General features: G+C 48.8%; 1 protein-coding gene across 1 annotated transcript in view; it reads left to right on the top strand.

Moving 5' to 3' along the window:
- LOC128644409 (acid-sensing ion channel 1-like) overlaps window positions 1-24,594 on the top strand; it is a gene marked incomplete at both ends in the record, with an annotated part of 273,946 nt that extends 249,352 nt beyond the window's left edge. The window contains one exon of the mRNA XM_053697033.1: window positions 24,444-24,594. Coding sequence (XP_053553008.1) covers window positions 24,444-24,594 — 151 coding nt within the window. The remainder of the gene's footprint in view (window positions 1-24,443) is intronic.
- Between the last annotated feature and the right edge of the window lie 223 nt (window positions 24,595-24,817).

Here is a 24,817-nt window from a genome sequence, read left to right as displayed (position 1 = left end):
TCTGCACCCCCCCACCGTATCTATATCTGCACCCCCCACCGTATCTATATCTGCACCCCCCCCACCGTATCTATATCTGCACCTCCCCCCCACAGTATCTATATCTGCACCCCCCACGGTATCTATATCTGCACCCCCCACCGTATCTATATCTGCACCCCCCACCGTATCTATATCTACACCCCCCACCATATCTATATCTGCACCCCCCACCGTATCTATATCTGCACCCCCCACCATATATATATCTGCACCCCCCACCGTATCTATATCTGCATCCCCCCACCGTATCTATATCTGCACCCCCCACCGTATCTATATCTGCACCCCCCACCATATATATATCTGCACCCCCCACCGTATCTATATCTGCACCCCCCACCATATATATATCTGCACCCCCCACCGTATCTATATCTGCACCCCCCCACCGTATCTATATTTGCACCCCCCGCCATTTCTATATCTGCACCCCCATCGTATCTATATCTGCACCCCCCCCCCACCGTATCTATATTTGCACCCCCCGCCATTTCTATATCTGCATCCTCCACCGTATCTATATCTGCATCCCCCCCACAGTATCTACATCTGCACCCCCCACCATACCTATATCTGAACCCCCTATTGTATCTATATCTGCACCCCACAGTATCTATATCTGCACCCCCTATTGTATCTATATCTGCACCCACCACCGTACCTATATCTGCAACCCCTATTTTATCTATATCTGTACCCCCCCACCGTACCTATATCTGCACCCCCTATTGTATCTATATCTGCACCCCCCACCATATCTATATCTGCACCCCCTATTGTATCTATATCTGCACCCCCACCATATCTATATCTGCACCCCCTATTGTATCTATATCTGCACCCCCCACCGTATCTATATCTGCACCCCCCCCCCCACAGTATCTATATCTGCACCCCCTATTGTATCTATATCTGCACCCCCCACTATACCTATATCTGAACCTCTATTGTATCTATATCTGCAACCCCCACCGGATCTATATCTGCAACCCCCACCGGATCTATATCTGCAACCCCCACCGGATCTATATCTGCAACCCCCACCGGATCTATATCTGCAATCCCCACCGTATCTATATCTGCAACCCCCACCGGATCTATATCTGCACCCCCCACCGTACCTATATCTGAACCCCCTATTGTATCTATATCTGCACCCCCCACCATATCTATATCTGCACCCCCCCACAGTATCTATATCTGCACCCCCCACCATACCTATATCTAATCCCCCTATTGTATCTATATCTGCACCCCCCACCGTATCTATATCTGCACCCCCCACAGTATCTATCTGCACCCCCACCGTATCTATATCTGCACCCCCACACCATATCTATATCTGCACCCCACCGTACCTATATCTGAACCCCTATTGTATCTATATCTGCACCCCCCCACAGTATCTATATCTGCACCCCCCACCGTACCTTTATCTGAACCCCCTATTGTATCTATATCTGCACCCCCCCCACCATACCTATATCTGAACCCCCTAATGTATATATATCTGCACCCCCCACCGTATCTATATCTGTACCCCCCACCGTATCTATATCTGCACCCCCCACCGTATCTATATCTGTACCCCCACCGTATCTATATCTGTACCCCCACCGTATCTATATCTGTACCCCCACCGTATCTATATCTGCACCCCCCACAGTATCTATATCTGCATCCCCCCACAGTATCTATAACTGCACCCCCCACCATACCTATATCTGAACCCCCTATTGTATCTATATCTGCAACCCCCACCGTATCTATATCTGCACCCCCCACAGATCTATATCTGCACCCCCCACAGTACCTATATCTGAACCCCCTATTGTATCTATATCTGCACCCCCCACCATATCTATATCTGCAACCCCCCACAGTATCTATATCTGCACCCCCCACCGTATCTATATCTGCACCCCCCACCGTATCTATATCTGCACCCCCCACCGTATCTATATCTGTACCCCCACCGTATCTATATCTGTACCCCCACCGTATCTATATCTGCACCCCCCACAGTATCTATATCTGCATCCCCCCACAGTATCTATAACTGCACCCCCCACCATACCTATATCTGAACCCCCTATTGTATCTATATCTGTAACCCCCACCGTATCTATATCTGCACCCCCCACCGGATCTATATCTGCATCCCCCACCGTACCTATATCTGAACCCCATATTGTATCTATATCTGCACCCCCCACCGTATCTATATCTGCACCCCCACCGTATCTATATCTGCACCCCCACACCATATCTATATCTGCACCCCACCGTACCTATATCTGAACAACTATTGTATCTATATCTACACCCCCCACCGTATCTATATCTGCACCCCCCACCGTACCTATATCTGAACCCCTATTGTATCTATATCTGCACCCCCCCACCATACCTATATCTGAACCCCCTAATGTATATATATCTGCACCCGCACCGTATCTATATCTATACCCCCCACCGTATCTATATCTGTACCCCCACCGTATCTATATCTGCACCCCCCACAGTATCTATATCTGCACCCCCCACAGTATCTATATCTGCAACCCCCACCGTATCTATATCTGCACCCCCCCCACCATAAATATATCTGAACCCCCTAATGTATATATATCTGCACCCCCCACCGTATCTATATCTGTACCCCCCACCGTATCTATATCTGTACCCCCACCGTATCTATATCTGCACCCCCCCACAGTATCTATATCTGCAACCCCCACCGTATCTATATCTGCACCCCCCAAAGTATCTGTTACGGTTACCCTTAGTCTCGCTGAGAGATGGACCGCTTAGTAGCCTGGATCCCTATTGCTAAAGAGGGGAGAAGCTGCTTTCCATAGTATTCTATATGAGTCTCGCAAATATAGAATAATCTCCCTTAGCTGCAGTACAGCTAGGATACCCTTCTGCCCACAAAAACGAGTCAATGCTGCGATTGAGGGTCAAACAAGAACACAGGACTGGGATGCCCAGCCTGCTTTTTATTGAGGTTACATGCACACAGGGCACTCCCAGGGGGAGAGGGGGGAAACACAAAATCCCCCATCACACATTTAGATAGAGAGCACTGTCCTTTGACAGGCCACAATAGGATTACAGTACTTAAGATAACAAGTTTACAAGTTCATCTTATCAATTAGCAGTCTGGCTCCAGAGGTGATTAGACAATGGGATTGGTTATCACTAAACTTAGAGCTGAGGCCAGCAAACGTGTATTTAGGCAATAGATTCTAAAAGCTGAAAAAAAAAAATAACTCTTTATGAAATGATACTTGTTACGGTTTTCTTGGAGCCCTTCTTAGGCGCTGGCTTGCTGGTTCAGGCATTGCTGCTGGGAAATAAGCTCTTCACAACAAAATAACTAATGCTTCTGTAACAGTGCTCCCTTTCTGTGGAACACTCTGGCAGACACGGTCTGACCCCTTTTCGGGGCAGACTAAGGCTGTCCAGACCGCTGGTTATGCGGGGCTGAGGTCGGTTTGTCTGGACAACCCGTCGGCGTTGCCATTCTGTTTCCCGGGTCTGTAAGTAATGGTGAAATTGAAGGGTTGCAACGATAAGCTCCAACGTAATAGCCTGCCGTTATCTCCAGAGACCCGGTTCAGCCACACCAACGGGTTATGGTCGGTGACCAGAGTGAACTCCTGACCATATAAATAGGGAGTCAATTTCTTTAATGCCCACACCAAAGCCAAACACTCCTTTTCGACCGCTGCATAGCTGACTTCGCGGGGCAGGAGCTTCCGGCTGATGTAGGCAACTGGATGCTCCCCTCCATCTTCGCCTACTTGGCTGAGGACGGCTCCCAGCCCGAACATGGAAGCATCTGTTTGGACGATAAAACGTTTGTTAAGGGCTGGGGCCGCCAAGACAGGAGCGTTAATTAGAGCATTTTTGAGAGCCTGGAAAGCCGTTTCACAGTGGGGAGACCACAGGACCTGTCGAGGTAAGTTCTTCTTGGTCAAGTCAGTCAGGGGTTTGGCCAGTGTGCTGTAGTCTGGTACGAACCGTCTATAGTACCCTGCCGTGCCCAGGAAGGCTAGGACCTGAGTCTTAGTGATGGGGGTGGGCCAATTGGCGACAGCTTCTATTTTGGCCGGCTCTGGTCGCTGCTTTCCACACCCCACCCGGTGACCCAGGTACTGTACCTCGGTCATCCCAAAGTGGCATTTTTCTGGCTTCAGAGTCAGGCCAGCAGCCCGGATCTGATCCAGAACCATTCCCACATGAGCTAAGTGGTCCTCCCAGGACTCACTGTGGATCGCTATGTCGTCCAGGTAGGCGCAAGCAAAACTCTGGAAGCCATCCAGGAGCCTATCCACCAAGCGCTGGAATGTAGCTGGGGCATTCTTCATCCCAAACGGCATTACCCTAAACTGATATAAGCCGAATGGGGTGACGAATGCCGACTTGGGGATAGCCTCCGGGGCCAGGGGAATCTGCCAGTAACCTTTGCAGAGGTCAATAGTGGTCAGGTAATTTCCCCTGGCTATGCGATCGAGTAGCTCGTCTACCCTGGGCATAGGGTAAGCGTCCGTCACGGTATTTTCATTGAGACTCCGATAGTCTATGCAGAACCGGGTGGTCCCATCTTTCTTGGGCACCAAGACAACTGGGGAGGCCCAGGGACTATCGGAGGGCTCAATTACCCTGAGCTGGAGCATCTCATCGATCTCCTTCTTCATTCCTGTCCTAACTGCTTCGGGGATTCGGTACGGAGCCTGGCGCAAGGGAGCTTGTCCCGGAGTATCTACCTGGTGGGTGGTTAAAGTAGTGTACCCTGGCTTCGGGGAGAAGGTGAGGTGTTTGGACTGGAGGAGTTGGTTGAGCTGCTCCCTTTCAGTGGGGCTAAGTCGATCTGATCCAGAACCATTCCCACATGAGCTAAGTGGTCCTCCCAGGACTCACTGTGGATCGCTATGTCGTCCAGGTAGGCGCAAGCAAAACTCTGGAAGCCATCCAGGAGCCTATCCACCAAGCGCTGGAATGTAGCTGGGGCATTCTTCATCCCAAACGGCATTACCCTAAACTGATATAAGCCGAATGGGGTGACGAATGCCGACTTGGGGATAGCCTCCGGGGCCAGGGGAATCTGCCAGTAACCTTTGCAGAGGTCAATAGTGGTCAGGTAATTTCCCCTGGCTATGCGATCGAGTAGCTCGTCTACCCTGGGCATAGGGTAAGCGTCCGTCACGGTATTTTCATTGAGACTCCGATAGTCTATGCAGAACCGGGTGGTCCCATCTTTCTTGGGCACCAAGACAACTGGGGAGGCCCAGGGACTATCGGAGGGCTCAATTACCCTGAGCTGGAGCATCTCATCGATCTCCTTCTTCATTCCTGTCCTAACTGCTTCGGGGATTCGGTACGGAGCCTGGCGCAAGGGAGCTTGTCCCGGAGTATCTACCTGGTGGGTGGTTAAAGTAGTGTACCCTGGCTTCGGGGAGAAGGTGAGGTGTTTGGACTGGAGGAGTTGGTTGAGCTGCTCCCTTTCAGTGGGGCTAAGTCGGTCCCCTATCTGAACCTGCGCCACTATACCTGTGGGGAGACTCTTTTCTAATAGGTCTGGAATGGGTAAACTGTCGGGTCTTCCTGAGGGGAACAACATACGGCCGTCACGTTCTCTGGTCGCTCAAAATATTCCTTGAGCATGTTTACATGGAATGTCTTTCTAAGATTGTTGTCATGGCAGCTAGCTATCACATAAGTGGTGTCTCCCCTTTTCTCTACGATCTGGTAGGGACCCTGCCAGGACGCCTGCAATTTGTCTGTCTTCACCGGCTTAAGTACTAACACCTTTTGTCCTATGGTGAAGATTCTCTTTCGGGCCCCCCGATCGTACCATACTTTCTGTCTTCTCTGGGCCAACTGGAGATTAGCCCGCACGGATTTGGCTAATTGCTCCATTCGGTCCCTGAGTTCCAGCACGTATGGCACAATGGGGACACCGTCAGCCTCCATCTCTCCCTCCCAGTGCTCCCGGATCAGGTTTAGGGGTCCCCGTACCTTTCTTCCGTAGAGCAACTCGAAGGGAGAGAACCCTGTCGTTTCCTGGGGCACCTCCCGATAAGCAAATAGGAGGTGCGGCAGGAAGCGTTCCCAGTCTCGGTATTCCTGAGTGAACGTCTTGAGCATTTGCTTGAGGGTCCCATTGAACCTCTCACACAGCCCGTTCGTCTGGGGGTGGTATGGGGAGCTCAGGAGGGACTTAATTTTGCAAACCTGCCAGAGTTGTTGGGTCAATTCAGCCGTAAATTGGGTGCCTCGGTCGGATAGGATTTCTTTTGGAAATCCTACCCGGGAGAACACCTGTACTAGTGCATTCGCTACCGTATCCGCTTGTATGTTGGATAGGGCGACAGCCTCTGGTTACCTGGTAGCGTAGTCCACTACGGTAAGAATGTAGCGCTTACCGGAGGGACTAGGGGTAGCCAGTGGTCCCACTAGGTCAATAGCAACCCGGCTGAAGGGTTCCTCTACAATGGGCATATTTACTAGATGGGCTTTAGGGTGATCGCTTCGCCTTCCTACTCGTTGACACACATCGCAGGTGTTACAGTAAGTTCTAACGTCAGCGTGCACCCCTGGCCAAAAGAACGTGTGAGTAATGCGGTGTAGGGTACGGGTTACGGCTAGGTGGCCTGCTAAGGGGATGTTGTGGCCTATTTTGAGGATTTCTTGACGGTATTTGTGGGGCACTACCAGCTGTCGCCTACGCTGTCCCCTTTTCTCTGTCCAGCGGTATAGTTTCCCTTTTTCCCATAAGAATGTTTCGTTATCTGCCCCGCCCCCTCTGGTCTCTGCTCGTTCCTGGTACTTTTGTAAGGTCGGGTCAGTCTTAGACTCTGCCTTGAAAGCATCTGGGGTGTCCCAGGGTATGGGGCCTAACCTGTCAGGCAAGGTCGGGGTAGGTCTTACCTGTGTCTCCCGCACTGGTGAGAGCTCTCGCTCCGTCCTGGCTTGGGCCCGTGTAGTCACTGGGTCCGCCTCGTTGTTGCATACTGGAGCCATAGGCAGAAGTCATGGGGCCCAAATCGTTGCCCAGTAGTACTTCGGCAGGTAAATTATCCATTAGGCCCACGTTCACAGCCCCCTTTCCCGCTCCCCAATCAAGATGCACTTTAGCTGTTGGAATTTTGTACACATCCCCCCCCGCCACTCTAACGGTCACAGTCTGTCCGGATCGCTTGTGCTCTGGCACCAAATGACTCTGTACCAGCGTGATAGTAGCCCCTGTGTCTCGCAATCCCTCGGTAGATCGCCCCTCGAGCCATACCCTCTGCCGATGGTGCTGGCGGTTATCTGAGGCAGCATATACAGGGTCTGCCTCGTGAAGCGGCCCCACATATCCCTCCATAGGGGCCTCTTGGTTAACACAGAGGGCCCGGGCCGGACGATAGGACCCAGAGGGGTAATTGTAATTCCTGGGTGTCTGGTGCGTATTAAGGGGGCAGCTAGCCATGAAATGCCCTGGTTGCTTGCATCGGTGGCAAGTCGGTCTGGGACGCTCAGAGCTGTTATTGGGTGGTCCTGAGTGTCGGACGGGCCCTGTGGGCACCGGGGCTCGGAATTCAGCACGAGGGGGTGCACGGTAAACCTCTCTGGGTTCGACCCGTGCTGGAGCTCGGTAGTTCATGGGTTCGTGAAGACGGGAGTCATAATGTTCATCGGCCAATTTGGCTGCTTCTTCTAAGGTAGAAGGCCGCCTGTCTCGCAGCCATTCCTTCCCTTGCTGTTCCATGCCATTATAAAAATGTTCTAAGAGAAACAATTGTAAAATTTCCTCCCCAGTCACCGCTTTACTTCCGCTCAGCCAGTGATTTGCCGCTCTCCGCATTCGGTGCGCCCATTCCATATGGGTATCGTTAGGCTTCTTTTCCGTGCCCCGAAACTGTCGGTGATACGTGTCCGGAGTTACAGCGTACCGTCGCAACAGTGTCTCCTTAACTAGCTCATACTGTGTCACTTCCTCAGCACCCAGAGTACGAAAGGCTTCCAGGGCTCGCCCGGATAGTTTCCCAGACAATATCATGGGCCACTCTCTGTTGGGAATCTGGTGCAGGGCACATTGCCTTTCGAAGTCCGCCAAATATTCATCAATCCCTGTTTCGCTCTCTAGGAAGAGTCGAAATGCCACATAGGGTATCTTGGGCCTCCCAGCATTTTCGACAGGGATGATTACCTGCGGGGATTCAGCATTGCGGTGTGCGTTCGCTAGGTTGAGTTCATGGGCTCGAGTCTCTCGTATATCCTCGTCCGCCTCCGCCATCAACTGCTGTACCAATTCCATGGAGCGGTTCGGCCCGTATAATGAGAGCCTTTCCCGAACAATCCTGGTTTTTTCGTCACTAATCGTGGTCGGTGTTTCCGCCATTGTGAAGCTCTGATCCAGTTCGGTCAATTCTGCGATCAGCTCTCTCCTCGGCCGGTTGCTGGCGTACCCCCCTCTGCTTTCAAGTAAATCCTTTAGGGTTGTACGCTTCAATTTTTCGTAAGCGCTCTCCATCCGTTCTGTACCTCTCCTAGGAAATCCAGGAAAATCCCGCCGCTGCCGCCATATATTACGGTTACCCTTAGTCTCGCTGAGAGATGGACCGCTTAGTAGCCTGGATCCCTATTGCTGAAGAGGGGAGAAGCTGCTTTCCATAGTATTCTATATGAGTCTCGCAAATATAGAATAATCTCCCTTAGCTGCAGTACAGCTAGGATACCCTTCTGCCCACAAAAACGAGTCAACGCTGCGATTGAGGGTCAAACAAGAACACAGGACTGGGATGCCCAGCCTGCTTTTTATTGAGGTTACATGCACACAGGGCACTCCCAGGGGGGGGGGGGGAAGCACAAAATCCCCCATCACACATTTAGATAGAGAGCACTGTCCTTTGACAGGCCACAATAGGATTACAGTACTTAAGATAACAAGTTTACAAGTTCATCTTATCAATTAGCAGTCTGGCTCCAGAGGTGATTAGACAATGGGATTGGTTATCACTAAACTTAGAGCTGAGGCCAGCAAACGTGTATTTAGGCAATAGTTTCTAAAAGCTGAAAAAAAAGTTGACTCTTAATGAAATGATACTTGTTACGGTTTTCTTGGAGCCCTTCTTAGGCGCTGGCTTGCTGGTTCAGGCATTGCTGCTGGGAAATAAGCTCTTCACAACAAAATAACTAATGCTTCTGTAACAGTATCTATATCTGCACCCCCCACCGTATCTATATCTGCACCCCCCACCGTATCTATATCTGTACCCCCACCGTATCTATATCTGTACCCCCACCGTATCTATATCTGCACCCCCCACAGTATCTATATCTGCACCCCCCCACAGTATCTATAACTGCACCCCCCACCATACCTATATCTGAACCCCCTATTGTATCTATATCTGCACCCCCCACCGTATCTATATCTGTACCCCCACAGTATCTATATCTGCACCCCCCACAGTATCTATATCTGCACCCCCCCACAGTATCTATATCTGCAACCCCCACCGTATCTATATCTGTACCCCCCACAGTATCTATATCTGCACCCCCCACAGTATCTATATCTGCACCCCCCCACCGTATCTATATCTGTACCCCCACCGTATCTATATCTGCACCCCCCGTATCTATATCTGCACCCCCCCACAGTATCTATATCTGCACCCCCCCACCATATCTATATCTGCACCCCCCACAGTATCTATATCTGCACCCCCCACAGTATCTATATCTGCAACCCCCACCGTATCTATATCTGCACCCCCCCACCATACCTATATCTGAACCCCCTAATGTATATATATCTGCACCCCCCACCGTATCTATATCTGTACCCCCCACCGTATCTATATCTGCACCCCCCCACAGTATCTATATCTGCAACCCCCACCGTATCTATATCTGCACCCCCCAAAGTATCTATATCTGCACCCCCCACCGTATCTATATCTGCACCCCCCACCGTATCTATATCTGTACCCCCACCGTATCTATATCTGTACCCCCACCGTATCTATATCTGCACCCCCCACAGTATCTATATCTGCACCCCCCCACAGTATCTATAACTGCACCCCCCACCATACCTATATCTGAACCCCCTATTGTATCAATATCTGCACCCCCCACCGTATCTATATCTGTACCCCACAGTATCTATATCTGCACCCCCCACAGTATCTATATCTGCACCCCCCCACAGTATCTATATCTGCAACCCCCACCGTATCTATATCTGCACCCCCCACAGTATCTATATCTGCACCCCCCACAGTATCTATATCTGCACCCCCCCACCGTATCTATATCTGTACCCCCCCACTGTATCTATATCTGTACCCCCCCACCGTACCTATATCTGAACCCCCTATTGTATCTATATCTGCAACCCCCACCGTATCTATATCTGCACCCCCATCGTATCTATATCTGCAACCCCCACCGTATCTATATCTGCACCCCCTATTGTATCTATATCTGCAACCCCCACCGTATCTATATCTGCACCCCCCACCGTACCTATATCTGAACCCCCTATTGTATCTATTTCTGCACCCCCCACCGTATCTATATCTGCAACCCCCACCGTATCTATATCTGCACCCCCTCACCGTATCTATATCTGCACCCCCACAGTATCTATATCTGCACCCCCCCACCGTATCTATATCTGCAACCCCCACCGTATCTATATCTGCACCCCCCACAGTATCTATATCTGCACCCCCCCACCGTATCTATATCTGCACCACCCACAGTATCTATATCTGCACCCCCCACCATATCTATATCTGCACCCCCCACAGTATCTATATCTGCACCCCCCACCGTATCTATATCTGTACCCCCACCGTATCTATATCTGCACCCCCCCACAGTATCTATAACTGCACCCCCCACCATACCTATATCTGAACCCCCTATTGTATCTATATCTGCAACCCCCACCGTATCTACAGGGAGTGCCGAATTATTAGGCAAATGAGTATTTTGACCACATCATCCTCTTTATGCATGTTGTCTTACTCCAAGCTGTATAGGCTCGAAAGCCTACTACCAATTAAGCATATTAGGTGAAGTGCATCTCTGTAATGAGAAGGGGTGTGGTCTAATGACATCAACGCCCTATATCAGGTGTGCATAATTATTAGGCAACTTCCTTTCCTTTGGCAAAATGGGTCAAAAGAAGGACTTGACAGGCTCAGAAAAGTCAAAAATAGTGAGATATCTTGCAGAGGGATGCAGCACTCTTAAAATTGCAAAGCTTCTGAAGCGTGATCATCGAACAATCAAGCGTTTCATTCAAAATAGTCAACAGGGTCGCAAGAAGCATGTGGAAAAACCAAGGCGCAAAATAACTGCCCATGAACTGAGAAAAGTCAAGCGTGCAGCTGCCAAGGTGCCACTTGCCACCAGTTTGGCCATATTTCAGAGCTGCAACATCACTGGAGTGCCCAAAAGCACAAGGTGTGCAATACTCAGAGACATGGCCAAGGTAAGAAAGGCTGAAAGACGACCACCACTGAACAAGACACACAAGCTGAAACGTCAAGACTGGGCCAAGAAATATCTCAAGACTGATTTTTCTAAGGTTTTATGGACTGATGAAATGAGAGTGAGTCTTGATGGGCAAGATGGATGGGCCCGTGGCTGGATTGGTAAAGGGCAGAGAGCTCCAGTCCGACACCAGCAAGGTGGAAGTGGAGTACTGGTTTGGGCTAGTATCATCAAAGATGAGCTTGTGGGGCCTTTTCGGGTTGAGGATGGAGTCAAGCTCAACTCCCAGTCCTACTGCCAGTTTCTGGAAGACACCTTCTTCAAGCAGTGGTACAGGAAGAAGTCTGCATCCTTCAAGAAAAACATGATTTTCATGCAGGACAATGCTCTATCACACGCGTCCAAGTACTCCACAGCGTGGCTGGCAAGAAAGGGTATAAAAGAAGAAAATCTAATGACATGGCCTCCTTGTTCACCTGATCTGAACCCCATTGAGAACCTGTGGTCCATCATCAAATGTGAGATTTACAAGGAGGGAAAACAGTACACCTCTCTGAACAGTGTCTGAGAGGCTGTGGTTGCTGCTGCACGCAATGTTGATGGCGAACAGATCAAAACACTGACAGAATCCATGGATGGCAGGCTTTTGAGTGTCCTTGCAAAGAAAGGTGGCTATTTTGGTCACTGATTTGTTTTTGTTTTGTTTTTGAATGTCAGAAATGTATATTTGTGAATGTTGAGATGTTATATTGGTTTCACTGGTAAAAATAAATAATTGAAATGGGTATATATTTGTTTTTTGTTAAGTTGCTGTTACAAACTGCTGTTTGTAACTGGCCCTTTAAATGGAAAATTGCCCTGCTTCCCTGGATTTTGGAGAAGCCTATTTGCCAGCCTCCTTCCACATGACTATGGCCCCTGGAAGATTGTGCCCCTGAAAACCTATTAACTTTTGTTGGGTGTGTGTGGCCCTTTGGGAACCGTCTGGGGACATATTGTGACCTTGGTGAACAATGCCCCCTTTAAGACTATGTCCCCAGACCTGTGAAATGACTTGTCCCTGGCTTTCTCCCACTTGGTTCAGTTTCATTGTGTGCCATTAAGAGTTAAATTTTGTTCAGCTTCAAGAAACCTATTCTAAATACAAGTCTGCTGGGATTAGCTCTAATTAGGTTTAGTGATCAACTTTCCCATTGTCTAATCAGACTAGTATTGATAAGGTGGACTGCATTGTTTTATTGTGTGTAATGTTATCTGCTGAAGTAAATGTTGTGGCCTGTCAAAGGGAGTGTCTCTCTATCTAATATCAAATGTGTGATGGGGGATTTTATGCCTCCCCCTGAGAGTGTCCTGTTTGCATGTAACCTCAATAAAAAGGAGGCTGTGTGCTCCAGCACATCAGACCTATTTTTGACCCTCTAACTTGCAGCTTTGACTCATGTTTGTAGGGGACAGCTTATAATCACTACAGGGATTGCTATGTTTTTCATACTCCCTTAGCTACAGGGATTGCTACAGAAGGAAGAGGTTCGCCTACTGGAGCCTGGTCGTAGGTCCAGGGCGCAGAGCAGACGGCGAGATACCAGCCCAGCAGCGGTGGTTCATATAGTCTGCATTACTGATGGTGGCTACGCAGTAGTTATAGTGTCCACGGTGCTGCTGCTCCTTTGGTGAGCGCTAGGAGCATCCTTTTCTACGGTCCAACTTCCAGCCAGCCTGGAGGCAACCGTAACATTTGGCGGCAGCGGTGGGATTGGCGTCCTAGCGCAAGGAGCAGCACCACAACAGCACTGGTATCGTAGGAAAGTTATTGAGGGCAACGCTAGCCACTGCGCAGCGTCCCTACCTACAGCAGCATGGAGCTGACAAGATACTGGTCAGAACCCTGTGAAGAGCACCTCAACCTGATCCGTCGCTATGAGGGCGCGGATTTCGTTCCAGAGGTAAAGAGGCGGCTAGTCCGATATGGTCCAGACCCTGTGCAGGAGGTAGTCAGTCGCCTCATCCGGGAATTGGCTACTGAGAACGAAGCAGCACGAGCCTTTGAGCGCCAACTGTGGAGTTTGGGGGTATGGACACCTGCTCTCCAGCGAGAAAATGAGTTACAGGGGGCAGAGACAGTTGGTCCTGTCCCCCAGCAGCAGAGGAATATGCAGGGAATTGTGAGCCCAGACTCCATTCCCCAGCGGCTGGAAGTATGTAAGGGAGAGGAGAGCAGCGACCTCCCTCCCCAGCGGCAGTATACTGTGCAGAGGGAAGAGACAACCGGTCTCCTTCCCCAACCCCAACCAGAGATACCAGAGGCAGCAGGCCTCATAGACTGGTCCTGGGAGGACCCCCAGCAGGCAGGTGGAGATGGGACCGCAGTCTCTCTACCGGCCCTACAGGGATGCTGGGCAGGCGGCCCAGATCCCCAGCGACAGACCCAGCTACAGGGAGGGGAGAGCATCGACCTCCCTCCCCAGCCGGAGTGTGCCTTCCAGGGAGAGGAGACAACCGGTCTCTCTCCCCAGCCGCAGCATGTTCCACAGGAAGCGGAGAGCATCGACCTCCCTTCCCAACGGCCGCCGGAGTATCAGGAGGAGGAGGTAAGCCAATCTCCCCCTCCCCAGCTAACTCCTAACTTGGGCCCAGGGTTAACAGTGGAGATGTTAACCCCCACTGTCCCCCACGTTCCCTTTGCCACCGGGCAGGACTATGCCCCAATTCCCCCAGCAGAAGAGCTGGCATCAGGACAGAGCGCTGCTGGCCTCTGCCCTACAGACCTTGTCCTTGTTACAGGACTGGCCTGCAAACCCCTCACCCCAGCAGAAGCGCTGGCACCAGGGCAGAGTGCCGCTGGCCTCTGCCCCCCAAGTACCATCAGCTATTTGCCCAGCTGCGCCTGGAAGGCCGAGGATGCTACACTTTCATCCTACAACCTGGAACTTACAGGCCAGTACTACGTATTGTGGGGGGGGCTACTTTGCTGCTAACGATTATTTGTGGGTGGGTTGCGAGACTAACTTAGGCACTGACCGGCAGAAGGTCAGGTGCCTGGTTAGTCTCCCTCCAAAAGGGGAGATATGTTACAAACTGCTGTTTGTAACTGGCCCTTTAAATGGAAAATTGCCCTGCTTCCCTGGATTTTGGAGAAGCCTATTTGCCAGCCTCCTTCCACATGACTATGGCCCCTGGAAGATTGTGCCCCTGAAAACCTATTAACTTTTGTTGGGTGTGTGTGGCCCTTTGGGAACCGTCTGACGACATATTGTGACTTTGGTGAACAATGCCCCCTTTAAGACTATGTCCCCAGACCTGTGAAATGACTTGTCCCTGGCTTTCTCCCACTTGGTTCAGTTTCATTGTGTGCCATTAAGAGTTAAATTTTGTTCAGCTTCAAGAAACCTATTCTAAATACAAGTCTGCTGGGATTAGCTCTAATTAGGTTTAGTGATCAACTTTCCCATTGTCTAATCAGACTAGTATTGATAAGGTGGACTGCATTGTTTTATTGTGTGTAATGTTATCTGCTGAAGTAAATGTTGTGGCCTGTCAAAGGGAGTGTCTCTCTATCTAATATCAAATGTGTGATGGGGGATTTTATGCCTCCCCCTGAGAGTGTCCTGTTTGCATGTAACCTCAATAAAAAGGAGGCTGTGTGCTCCAGCACATCAGACCTATTTTTGACCCTCTAACTTGCAGCTTTGACTCATGTTTGTAGGGGACAGCTTATAATCACTACAGGGATTGCTATGTTTTTCATACTCCCTTAGCTACAGGGATTGCTACAGAAGGAAGAGGTTCGCCTACTGGAGCCTGGTCGTAGGTCCAGGGCGCAGAGCAGACGGCGAGATACCAGCCCAGCAGCGGTGGTTCATATAGTCTGCATTACTGATGGTGGCTACGCAGTAGTTATAGTGTCCACGGTGCTGCTGCTCCTTTGGTGAGCGCTAGGAGCATCCTTTTCTACGGTCCAACTTCCAGCCAGCCTGGAGGCAACCGTAACAGTTGCCTAATAATTATGCACAGTAATAGTCACCTGCACACACAGATATCCCCCTAAAATAGCTAAAACTAAAAACAAACTAAAAACTACTTCCAAAACAATTCAGCTTTGATATTAATGAGTTTTTTGGGTTCATTGAGAACATGGTTGTTGTTCAATAATAAAATGAATCCTCAAAAATACAACTTGCCTAATAATTCTGCATTCCCTGTATATCTGCACCCCCACCGTATCTATATCTGCAACCCCACACCGTATCTATATCTGTACCCCCCACCGTATCTATATCTGCACCCCCCACCGTATCTATATCTGCACCCCCCCCCACAGTATCTATATCTGCACCCCCCCACCTTATCTATATTTGCACCCCCCCCCGCCGTATCTATATCTGCACCCCCCACCGTATCTATATCTGCAACCCCCCCACAGTATCTATATCTGCACCCCCCCACCTTATCTATATCTGCACCCCCCCACCGTATCTATATCTGCACCCCCCCACATTTTCTATATCTGCACCCCCCCCACCTTATCTATATCTGCACCCCCCCCACCGTATCTATATCTGCACCCCCCCCACCGTATCTATATCTGCAACCCCACACCGTATCTATATCTGTACCCCCACAGTATCTATATCTGCACCCCCCACAGTATCTATATCTGCACCCCCCCACAGTATCTATATCTGCAACCCCCACCGTATCTATATCTGCACCCCCCACAGTATCTATATCTGCACCCCCCACAGTATCTATATCTGCACCCCCCACCGTATCTATATCTGCACCCCCCGCATCTATATCTGCACCCCCCACAGTATCTATATCTGCACCCCCCACCATATCTATATCTGCACCCCCCACAGTATCTATATCTGCACCCCCCACAGTATCTATATCTGCAACCCCCACCGTATCTATATCTGCACCCCCCCACCATACCTATATCTGAACCCCCTAATGTATATATATCTGCACCCCCCCACCGTATCTATATCTGTACCCCCCACCGTATCTATATCTGTACCCCCACCGTATCTATATCTGCACCCCCACCGTATCTATATCTGCACCCCCCCACAGTATCTATATCTGCAACCCCCACCGTATCTATATCTGCACCCCCCAAAGTATCTATATCTGCACCCCCCACCGTATCTATATCTGCACCCCCCACCGTATCTATATCTGTACCCCCACTGTATCTATATCTGTACCCCCACCGTATCTATATCTGCACCCCCCACAGTATCTATATCTGCACCCCCCCACAGTATCTATAACTGCACCCCCCACCATACCTATATCTGAACCCCCTATTGTATCTATATCTGCACCCCCCACCGTATCTATATCTGTACCCCCACAGTATCTATATCTGCACCCCCCACAGTATCTATATCTGCAACCCCCCACAGTATCTATATCTGCAACCCCCACCGTATCTATATCTGCACCCCCCACAGTATCTATATCTGCACCCCCCACAGTATCTATATCTGCACCCCCCACAGTATCTATATCTGCACCCCCCACCGTATCTATATCTGCACCCCCCGTATCTATATCTGCACCCCCCCACAGTATCTATATCTGCACCCCCCCACAGTATCTATATCTGCACCCCCCCACAGTATCTATAACTGCACCCCCCACCATACCTATATCTGAACCCCCACCGTATCTATATCTGCACCCCCCCACAGTATCTACATCTGCACCCCCCCACAGTATCTATAACTGCACCCCCCACCATACCTATATCTGAACCCCCATCGTATCTATATCTGTACCCCCACCGTATCTATATCTGCACCCCCCACAGTATCTATATCTGCACCCCCCACAGTATCTATATCTGCAACCCCCACCGTATCTATATCTGTACCCCCAACGTATCTATATCTGCACCCACTACAGTATCTATATCTGCACCCCCCACCGTATCTATATCTGTACCCCCACCGTATCTATATCTGCACCCCCCACAGTATCTATATCTGCACCCCCCCACAGTATCTATAACTGCACCCCGCACCATACCTATATCTGAACCCCCACCGTATCTATATCTGCACCCCCACCATATCTATATCTGCAACCCCCATCGTATCTATATCTGTACCCCCCCACTGTATCTATATCTGTACCCCCCCACCGTAACTATATCTGAACCCCCCTATTGTATCTATATCTGCAACCCCCACCGTATCTATATCTGCACCCCCACCGTATCTATATCTGCAACCCCTACCGTATCTATATCTGCACCCCCTATTGTATCTATATCTGCAACCCCCACCGTATCTATATCTGCACCCCCCACCGTACCTATATCTGAACCCCCTATTGTATCTATATCTGCACCCCCCACCGTATCTATATCTGCAACCCCCACCGTATCTATATCTGCACCCCCACCGTATCTATATCTGCACCCCCACAGTATCTATATCTGCACCCCCCCACTGTATCTATATCTGCAACCCCCACCGTATCTATATCTGCACCCCCCACAGTATCTATATCTGCACCCCCCCACCGTATCTATATCTGCACCCCCCACAGTATCTATATCTGCACCCCCCACCGTATCTATATCTGCACCCCCCACAGTATCTATATCTGCACCCCCCACCGTATCTATATCTGTACCCCCACCGTATCTATATCTGCACCCCCCACAGTATCTATAACTGCACCCCCCACCATACCTATATCTGAACCCCCTATTGTATCTATATCTGCAACCCCCACCGTATCTACAGGGAGTGCCGAATTATTAGGCAAATGAGTATTTTGACCACATCATCCTCTTTATGCATGTTGTCTTACTCCAAGCTGTATAGGCTCGAAAACCTACTACCAATTAAGCATATTAGGTGAAGTGCATCTCTGTAATGAGAAGGGGTGTGGTCTAATGACATCAACACCCTATATCAGGTGTGCATAATTATTAGGCAACTTCCTTTCCTTTGGCAAAATGGGTCAAAAGAAGGACTTGACAGGCTCAGAAAAGTCAAAAATAGTGAGATATCTTGCAGAGGGATGCAGCACTCTTAAAATTGCAAAGCTTCTGAAGCGTGATCATCGAACAATCAAGCGTTTCATTCAAAATAGTCAACAGGGTCGCAAGAAGCATGTGGAAAAACCAAGGCGCAAAATAACTGCCCATGAACTGAGAAAAGTCAAGCGTGCAGCTGCCAAGGTGCCACTTGCCACCAGTTTGGCCATATTTCAGAGCTGCAACATCACTGGAGTGCCCAAAAGCACAAGGTGTGCAATACTCAGAGACATGGCCAAGGTAAGAAAGGCTGAAAGACGACCACCACTGAACAAGACACACAAGCTGAAACGTCAAGACTGGGCCAAGAAATATCTCAAGACTGATTTTTCTAAGGTTTTATGGACTGATGAAATGAGAGTGAGTCTTGATGGGCAAGATGGATGGGCCCGTGGCTGGATTGGTAAAGGGCAGAGAGCTCCAGTCCGACACCAGCAAGGTGGAGGTGGAGTACTGGTTTGGGCTAGTATCATCAAAGATGAGCTTGTGGGGCCTTTTCGGGTTGAGGATGGAGTCAAGCTCAACTCCCAGTCCTACTGCCAGTTTCTGGAAGACACCTTCTTCAAGCAGTGGTACAGGAAGAAGTCTGCATCCTTCAAGAAAAACATGATTTTCATGCAGGACAATGCTCCATCACACGCGTCCAAGTACTCCACAGCGTGGCTGGCAAGAAAGGGTATAAAAGAAGAAAATCTAATGACATGGCCTCCTTGTTCACCTGATCTGAACCCCATTGAGAACCTGTGGTCCATCATCAAATGTGAGATTTACAAGGAGGGAAAACAGTACACCTCTCTGAACAGTGTCTGAGAGGCTGTGGTTGCTGCTGCACGCAAGGTTGATGGCGAACAGATCAAAACACTGACAGAATCCATGGATGGCAGGCTTTTGAGTGTCCTTGCAAAGAAAGGTGGCTATATTGGTCACTGATTTGTTTTTGTTTTGTTTTTGAATGTCAGAAATGTATATTTGTGAATGTTGAGATGTTATATTGGTTTCACTGGTAAAAATAAATAATTGAAATGGGTATATATTTGTTTTTTGTTAAGTTGCCTAATAATTATGCACAGTAATAGTCACCTGCACACACAGATATCCCCCTAAAATAGCTAAAACTAAAAACAAACTAAAAACTACTTCCAAAAATATTCAGCTTTGATATTAATGAGTTTTTTGGGTTCATTGAGAACATGGTTGTTGTTCAATAATAAAATTAATCCTCAAAAATACAACTTGCCTAATAATTCTGCACTCCCTGTATATCTGCACCCCCACCGTATCTATATCTGCAACCCCACACCGTATCTATATCTGTACCCCCCACCGTATCTATATCTGCACCCCCCACCGTATCTATATCTGCACCCCCCCCCCACAGTATCTATATCTGCACCCCCCCACCTTATCTATATTTGCACCCCCCCACCGTATCTATATCTGCACCCCCCACCGTATCTATATCTGCAACCCCCCCACAGTATCTATATCTGCACCCCCCCACCTTATCTATATCTGCACACCCCCCACCGTATCTATATCTGCACCCCCCCACCTTTTCTATATCTGCACCCCCCCACCTTATCTATATCTGCACCCCCCCCACCGTATCTATATCTGCACCCCCCCACCGTATCTATATCTGCAACCCCACACCGTATCTATATCTGTACCCCCCACCGTATCTATATCTGCACCCCTCACCGTATCTATATCTGCACCCCCCCCCCACAGTATCTATATCTGCACCCCCCACCTTATCTATATCTGCACCCCCCCACCGTATCTATATCTGCACCCCCCCACGTATCTATATCTGCACCCCCCACCATATCTATATCTGCACCCCCACCGTATCTATATCTGCACCCCCCACCGTATCTATAGCTGCACCCCATCCCACAGTATCTATATCTGCACTCTCACTGTATAATACTAACTGTATATCTGCACTATCACCGTATAATACTAACTGTTTATCTGCACTCTCACCGTATAATACTAACTGTATATCTGCACTCTCACCGTATAATACTAACTGTTTATCTGCACTCTCACCGTATAATACTAACTGTATAGCTGCACTCTCACCGTATAATACTAACTGTATATCTGCACTCTCACCGTATAATACTAACTGTATATCTGCACTCTCACCGTATAATACTAACTGTATATCTGCACTCTCACTGTATAATACTAACTGTATATCTGCACTCTCACCGTATAATACTAACTGTTTATCTGCACTCTCACCGTATAATACTAACTGTATAGCTGCACTCTCACCGTATAATACTAACTGTATATCTGCACTCTCACCGTATAATACTAACTGTATATCTGCACTCTCACCGTATAATACTAACTGTATATCTGCACTCTCACCGTATAATACTAACTGTTTATCTGCACTCTCACCGTATAATACTAACTGTATATCTGCACTCTCACCGTATAATACTAACTGTATATCTGCACTCTCACCGTATAATACTAACTGTATATCTGCACTCTCACCGTATAATACTAACTGTATATCTGCACTCTCACCGTATAATACTAACTGTTTATCTGCACTCTCACCGTATAATACTAACTGTATATCTGCACTCTCACAGTATAATACTAACTGTTTATCTGCACTCTCACCGTATAATACTAACTGTATAGCTGCACTCTCACCGTATAATACTAACTGTATATCTGCACTCTCACTGTATAATACTAACTGTATATCTGCACTCTCACCGTATAATACTAACTGTATATCTGCACTCTCACCGTATAATACTAACTGTTTATCTGCACTCTCACCGTATAATACTAACTGTATATCTGCACTCTCACAGTATAATACTAACTGTTTATCTGCACTCTCACCGTATAATACTAACTGTATATCTGCACTCTCACCGTATAATACTAACTGTATATCTGCACTCTCACCGTATAATACTAACTGTATGTCTGCACTCTCACCGTATAATACTAACTGTATGTCTGCACTCTCACCGTATAATACTAACTGTATAGCTGCACTCTCACCGTATAATACTAACTGTTTATCTGCACTCTCACCGTATAATACTAACTGTATATCTGCACTCTCACCATATAATAATAACTGTATGTCTGCACTCTCACTGTATAATACTAACTGTTTATCTGCACTCTCACCGTATAATACTAACTGTATATCTGCACTCTCACCGTATAATACTAACTGTATAGCTGCACTCTCACCGTATAATACTAACTGTATATCTGCAATCTCACCGTATAATACTAACTGTATATCTGCACTCTCACTGTATAATACTAACTGTATATCTGCACTCTCACCGTATAATACTAACTGTATGTCTGCACTCTCACCGTATAATACTAACTGTTTATCTGCACTCTCACCGTATAATACTAACTGTATATCTGCACTCTCACCATATAATACTAACTGTATGTCTGCACTCTCACCGTATAATACTAACTGTTTATCTGCACTCTCACCGTATAATACTAACTGTATATCTGCACTCTCACCGTATAATACTAACTGTATATCTGCACTCTCACCGTATAATACTAACTGTTTATCTGCACTCTCACCGTATAATACTAACTGTATATCTGCACTCTCACAGTATAATACTAACTGTTTATCTGCACTCTCACCGTATAATACTAACTGTATAGCTGCACTCTCACCGTATAATACTAACTGTATATCTGCACTTTCACTGTACAATAACAACTGTATGTCTACACCCTCATCGTGTGTACCTACTGACTGTGTCTGCACCCCCACCCTGCAGTACAACTGATAGTGTTTGCACCCTCACACGACAGCACCTACTGATTGTGTCTGCACCCTCACCTTGCAGTACCTACTGATTGTGTCTGCACCCTCACCTTGCAGTACCTACTGATTGTGTCTGCACCCTCACTTTGCAGAACCTATTGACTGTGTCTGCACCCTCATCCTGCAGTACCTACTGACTGTGTCTACACCCTCATCCTGCAGTACCTACTGATTGTGTCTGCACCCTCATCCTGCAGTACCTACTGACTGTGTCTGCATTCTCACCCTGCAGTACCTACTGATTGTGTCTGCACCCTCATCCTGCAGTACCTACTGACTGTGTCTGCACCCTCATCCTGTAGTACCTACTGACTGTGTCTGCATTCTCACCCTGCAGTACCTACTGATTGTGTCTGCACCCTCATCCTGCAGTACCTACTGACTGTGTCTGCATTCTCACCCTGCAGTACCTACTGATTGTGTCTGCACCCTCATCCTGCAGTACCTACTGACTGTGTCTGCATTCTCACCCTGCAGTACCTACTGATTGTGTCTGCACCCTCATCCTGCAGTACCTACTGACTGTGTCTGCACCCTCATCCTGTAGTACCTACTGACTGTGTCTGCATTCTCACCCTGCAGTACCTACTGATTGTGTCTGCACCCTCATCCTGCAGTACCTACTGACAGTGTCTGCACCCTCATCCTGCAGTACCTACTGACTGTGTCTGCATTCTCACCCTGCAGTACCTACTGATTGTGTCTGCACCCTCATCCTGCAGTACCTACTGACTGTGTCTGCATTCTCACCCTGCAGTACCTACTGATTGTGTCTGCACCCTCATCCTGCAGTACCTACTGACTGTGTCTGCACCCTCATCCTGCAGTACCTACTGACTGTGTCTGCATTCTCACCCTGCAGTACCTACTGATTGTGTCTGCACCCTCATCCTGCAGTACCTACTGACTGTGTCTGCACCCTCATCCTGCAGTACCTACTGATTGTCTGCACCCTCAACCTGCAGTACCTACTAATTGTGTCTGCACCCTCACCCTGCAGTACCTACTGATTGTGTCTGCACCCTCATCCTGCAGTACCTACTGATTGTGTCTGCACCCTCATCCTGCAGTACCTACTGACTGTGTCTGCACCCTCATCCTGCAGTACCTACTGATTGTGTCTGCACCCTCATCCTGCAGTACCTACTGACTGTGTCTGCATTCTCACCCTGCAGTACCTACTGATTGTGTCTGCACCCTCATCCTTCAGTACCTATTGACTTTGTCTGCACCCTCATCCTGTAGTACCTACTGACTGTGTCTGCATTCTCACCCTGCAGTACCTACTGATTGTGTCTGCACCCTCATCCTGCAGTACCTACTGACTGTGTCTGCATTCTCACCCTGCAGTACCTACTGACTGTGTCTGCACCTTCATCCTGCAGTACCTACTGACTGTGTCTGCATTCTCACCCTGCAGTACCTACTGATTGTGTCTGCACCCTCATCCTGCAGTACCTACTGACTGTGTCTGCACCCTCATCCTGCAGTACCTACTGACTGTGTCTGCACCCTCATCCTGCAGTACCTACTGACTGTGTCTGCATTCTCACCCTGCAGTACCTACTGATTGTGTCTGCACCCTCATCCTGCAGTACCTACTGACTGTGTCTGCACCCTCATCCTGCAGTACCTACTGACTGTGTCTGCATTCTCACCCTGCAGTACCTACTGATTGTGTCTGCACCCTCATCCTGCAGTACCTACTGATTGTGTCTGCACCCTCACCCTGCAGCTCCAGCTGTGCCTGCACCTTCACCCTGCAGTACCTACTGATTTTGTCTGCACCCTCGCCCTGCAGTACCAGCTGTGCCTGCACCTTCACTCTGCAGTGCCATGCATCTATCCACCAATGCTTGCTTTGTCTGCTTGCCCGTCTGGCATTGCTTGTATGATTTACATAATTGGTCAGTGGATTAATGGTCACGTTTTTGCCTTTGCACTGTTTGTGTCAGTCCTTAACCTTTCTCCCTTTAGCTGGAGTACCTGCCTCCCCCTTGGGGTAAATGTAAGAGCACCCCACTGGATTCTCCCTATTTCAAGACCTACAGTATCACGGCTTGTCGCATCGACTGTGAAACACGATATGTGGTTGAGAAGTGCAATTGTCGCATGGTTCATATGCCAGGTAAGTGACATAGAGAGTAGGGGACCCAAGGGTGACTCTGTACAGACTCACAGAGAGAGAGAAGGGGACACAAGGGTGACTCTGTAAAGACTCACAGAGAGAGAGAGAGAGAGAGAGAGAGAGAAGGGGACACAAGGGTAACTCTGTACGGACTCACACAGAGAGAGAGAGAGAGAGAGAGAGAAGGAGACACAAGGGTAACTCTGTACTGACTCACAGAGAG

This window comes from Bombina bombina, unplaced genomic scaffold (genome assembly GCF_027579735.1).
Source record: "Bombina bombina isolate aBomBom1 unplaced genomic scaffold, aBomBom1.pri scaffold_589, whole genome shotgun sequence".
Classification (NCBI taxonomy): domain Eukaryota; kingdom Metazoa; phylum Chordata; class Amphibia; order Anura; family Bombinatoridae; genus Bombina; species Bombina bombina.
Note: the sequence above shows the minus strand (reverse complement) of the source record. Positions and strands in the feature narration are given on the sequence as shown.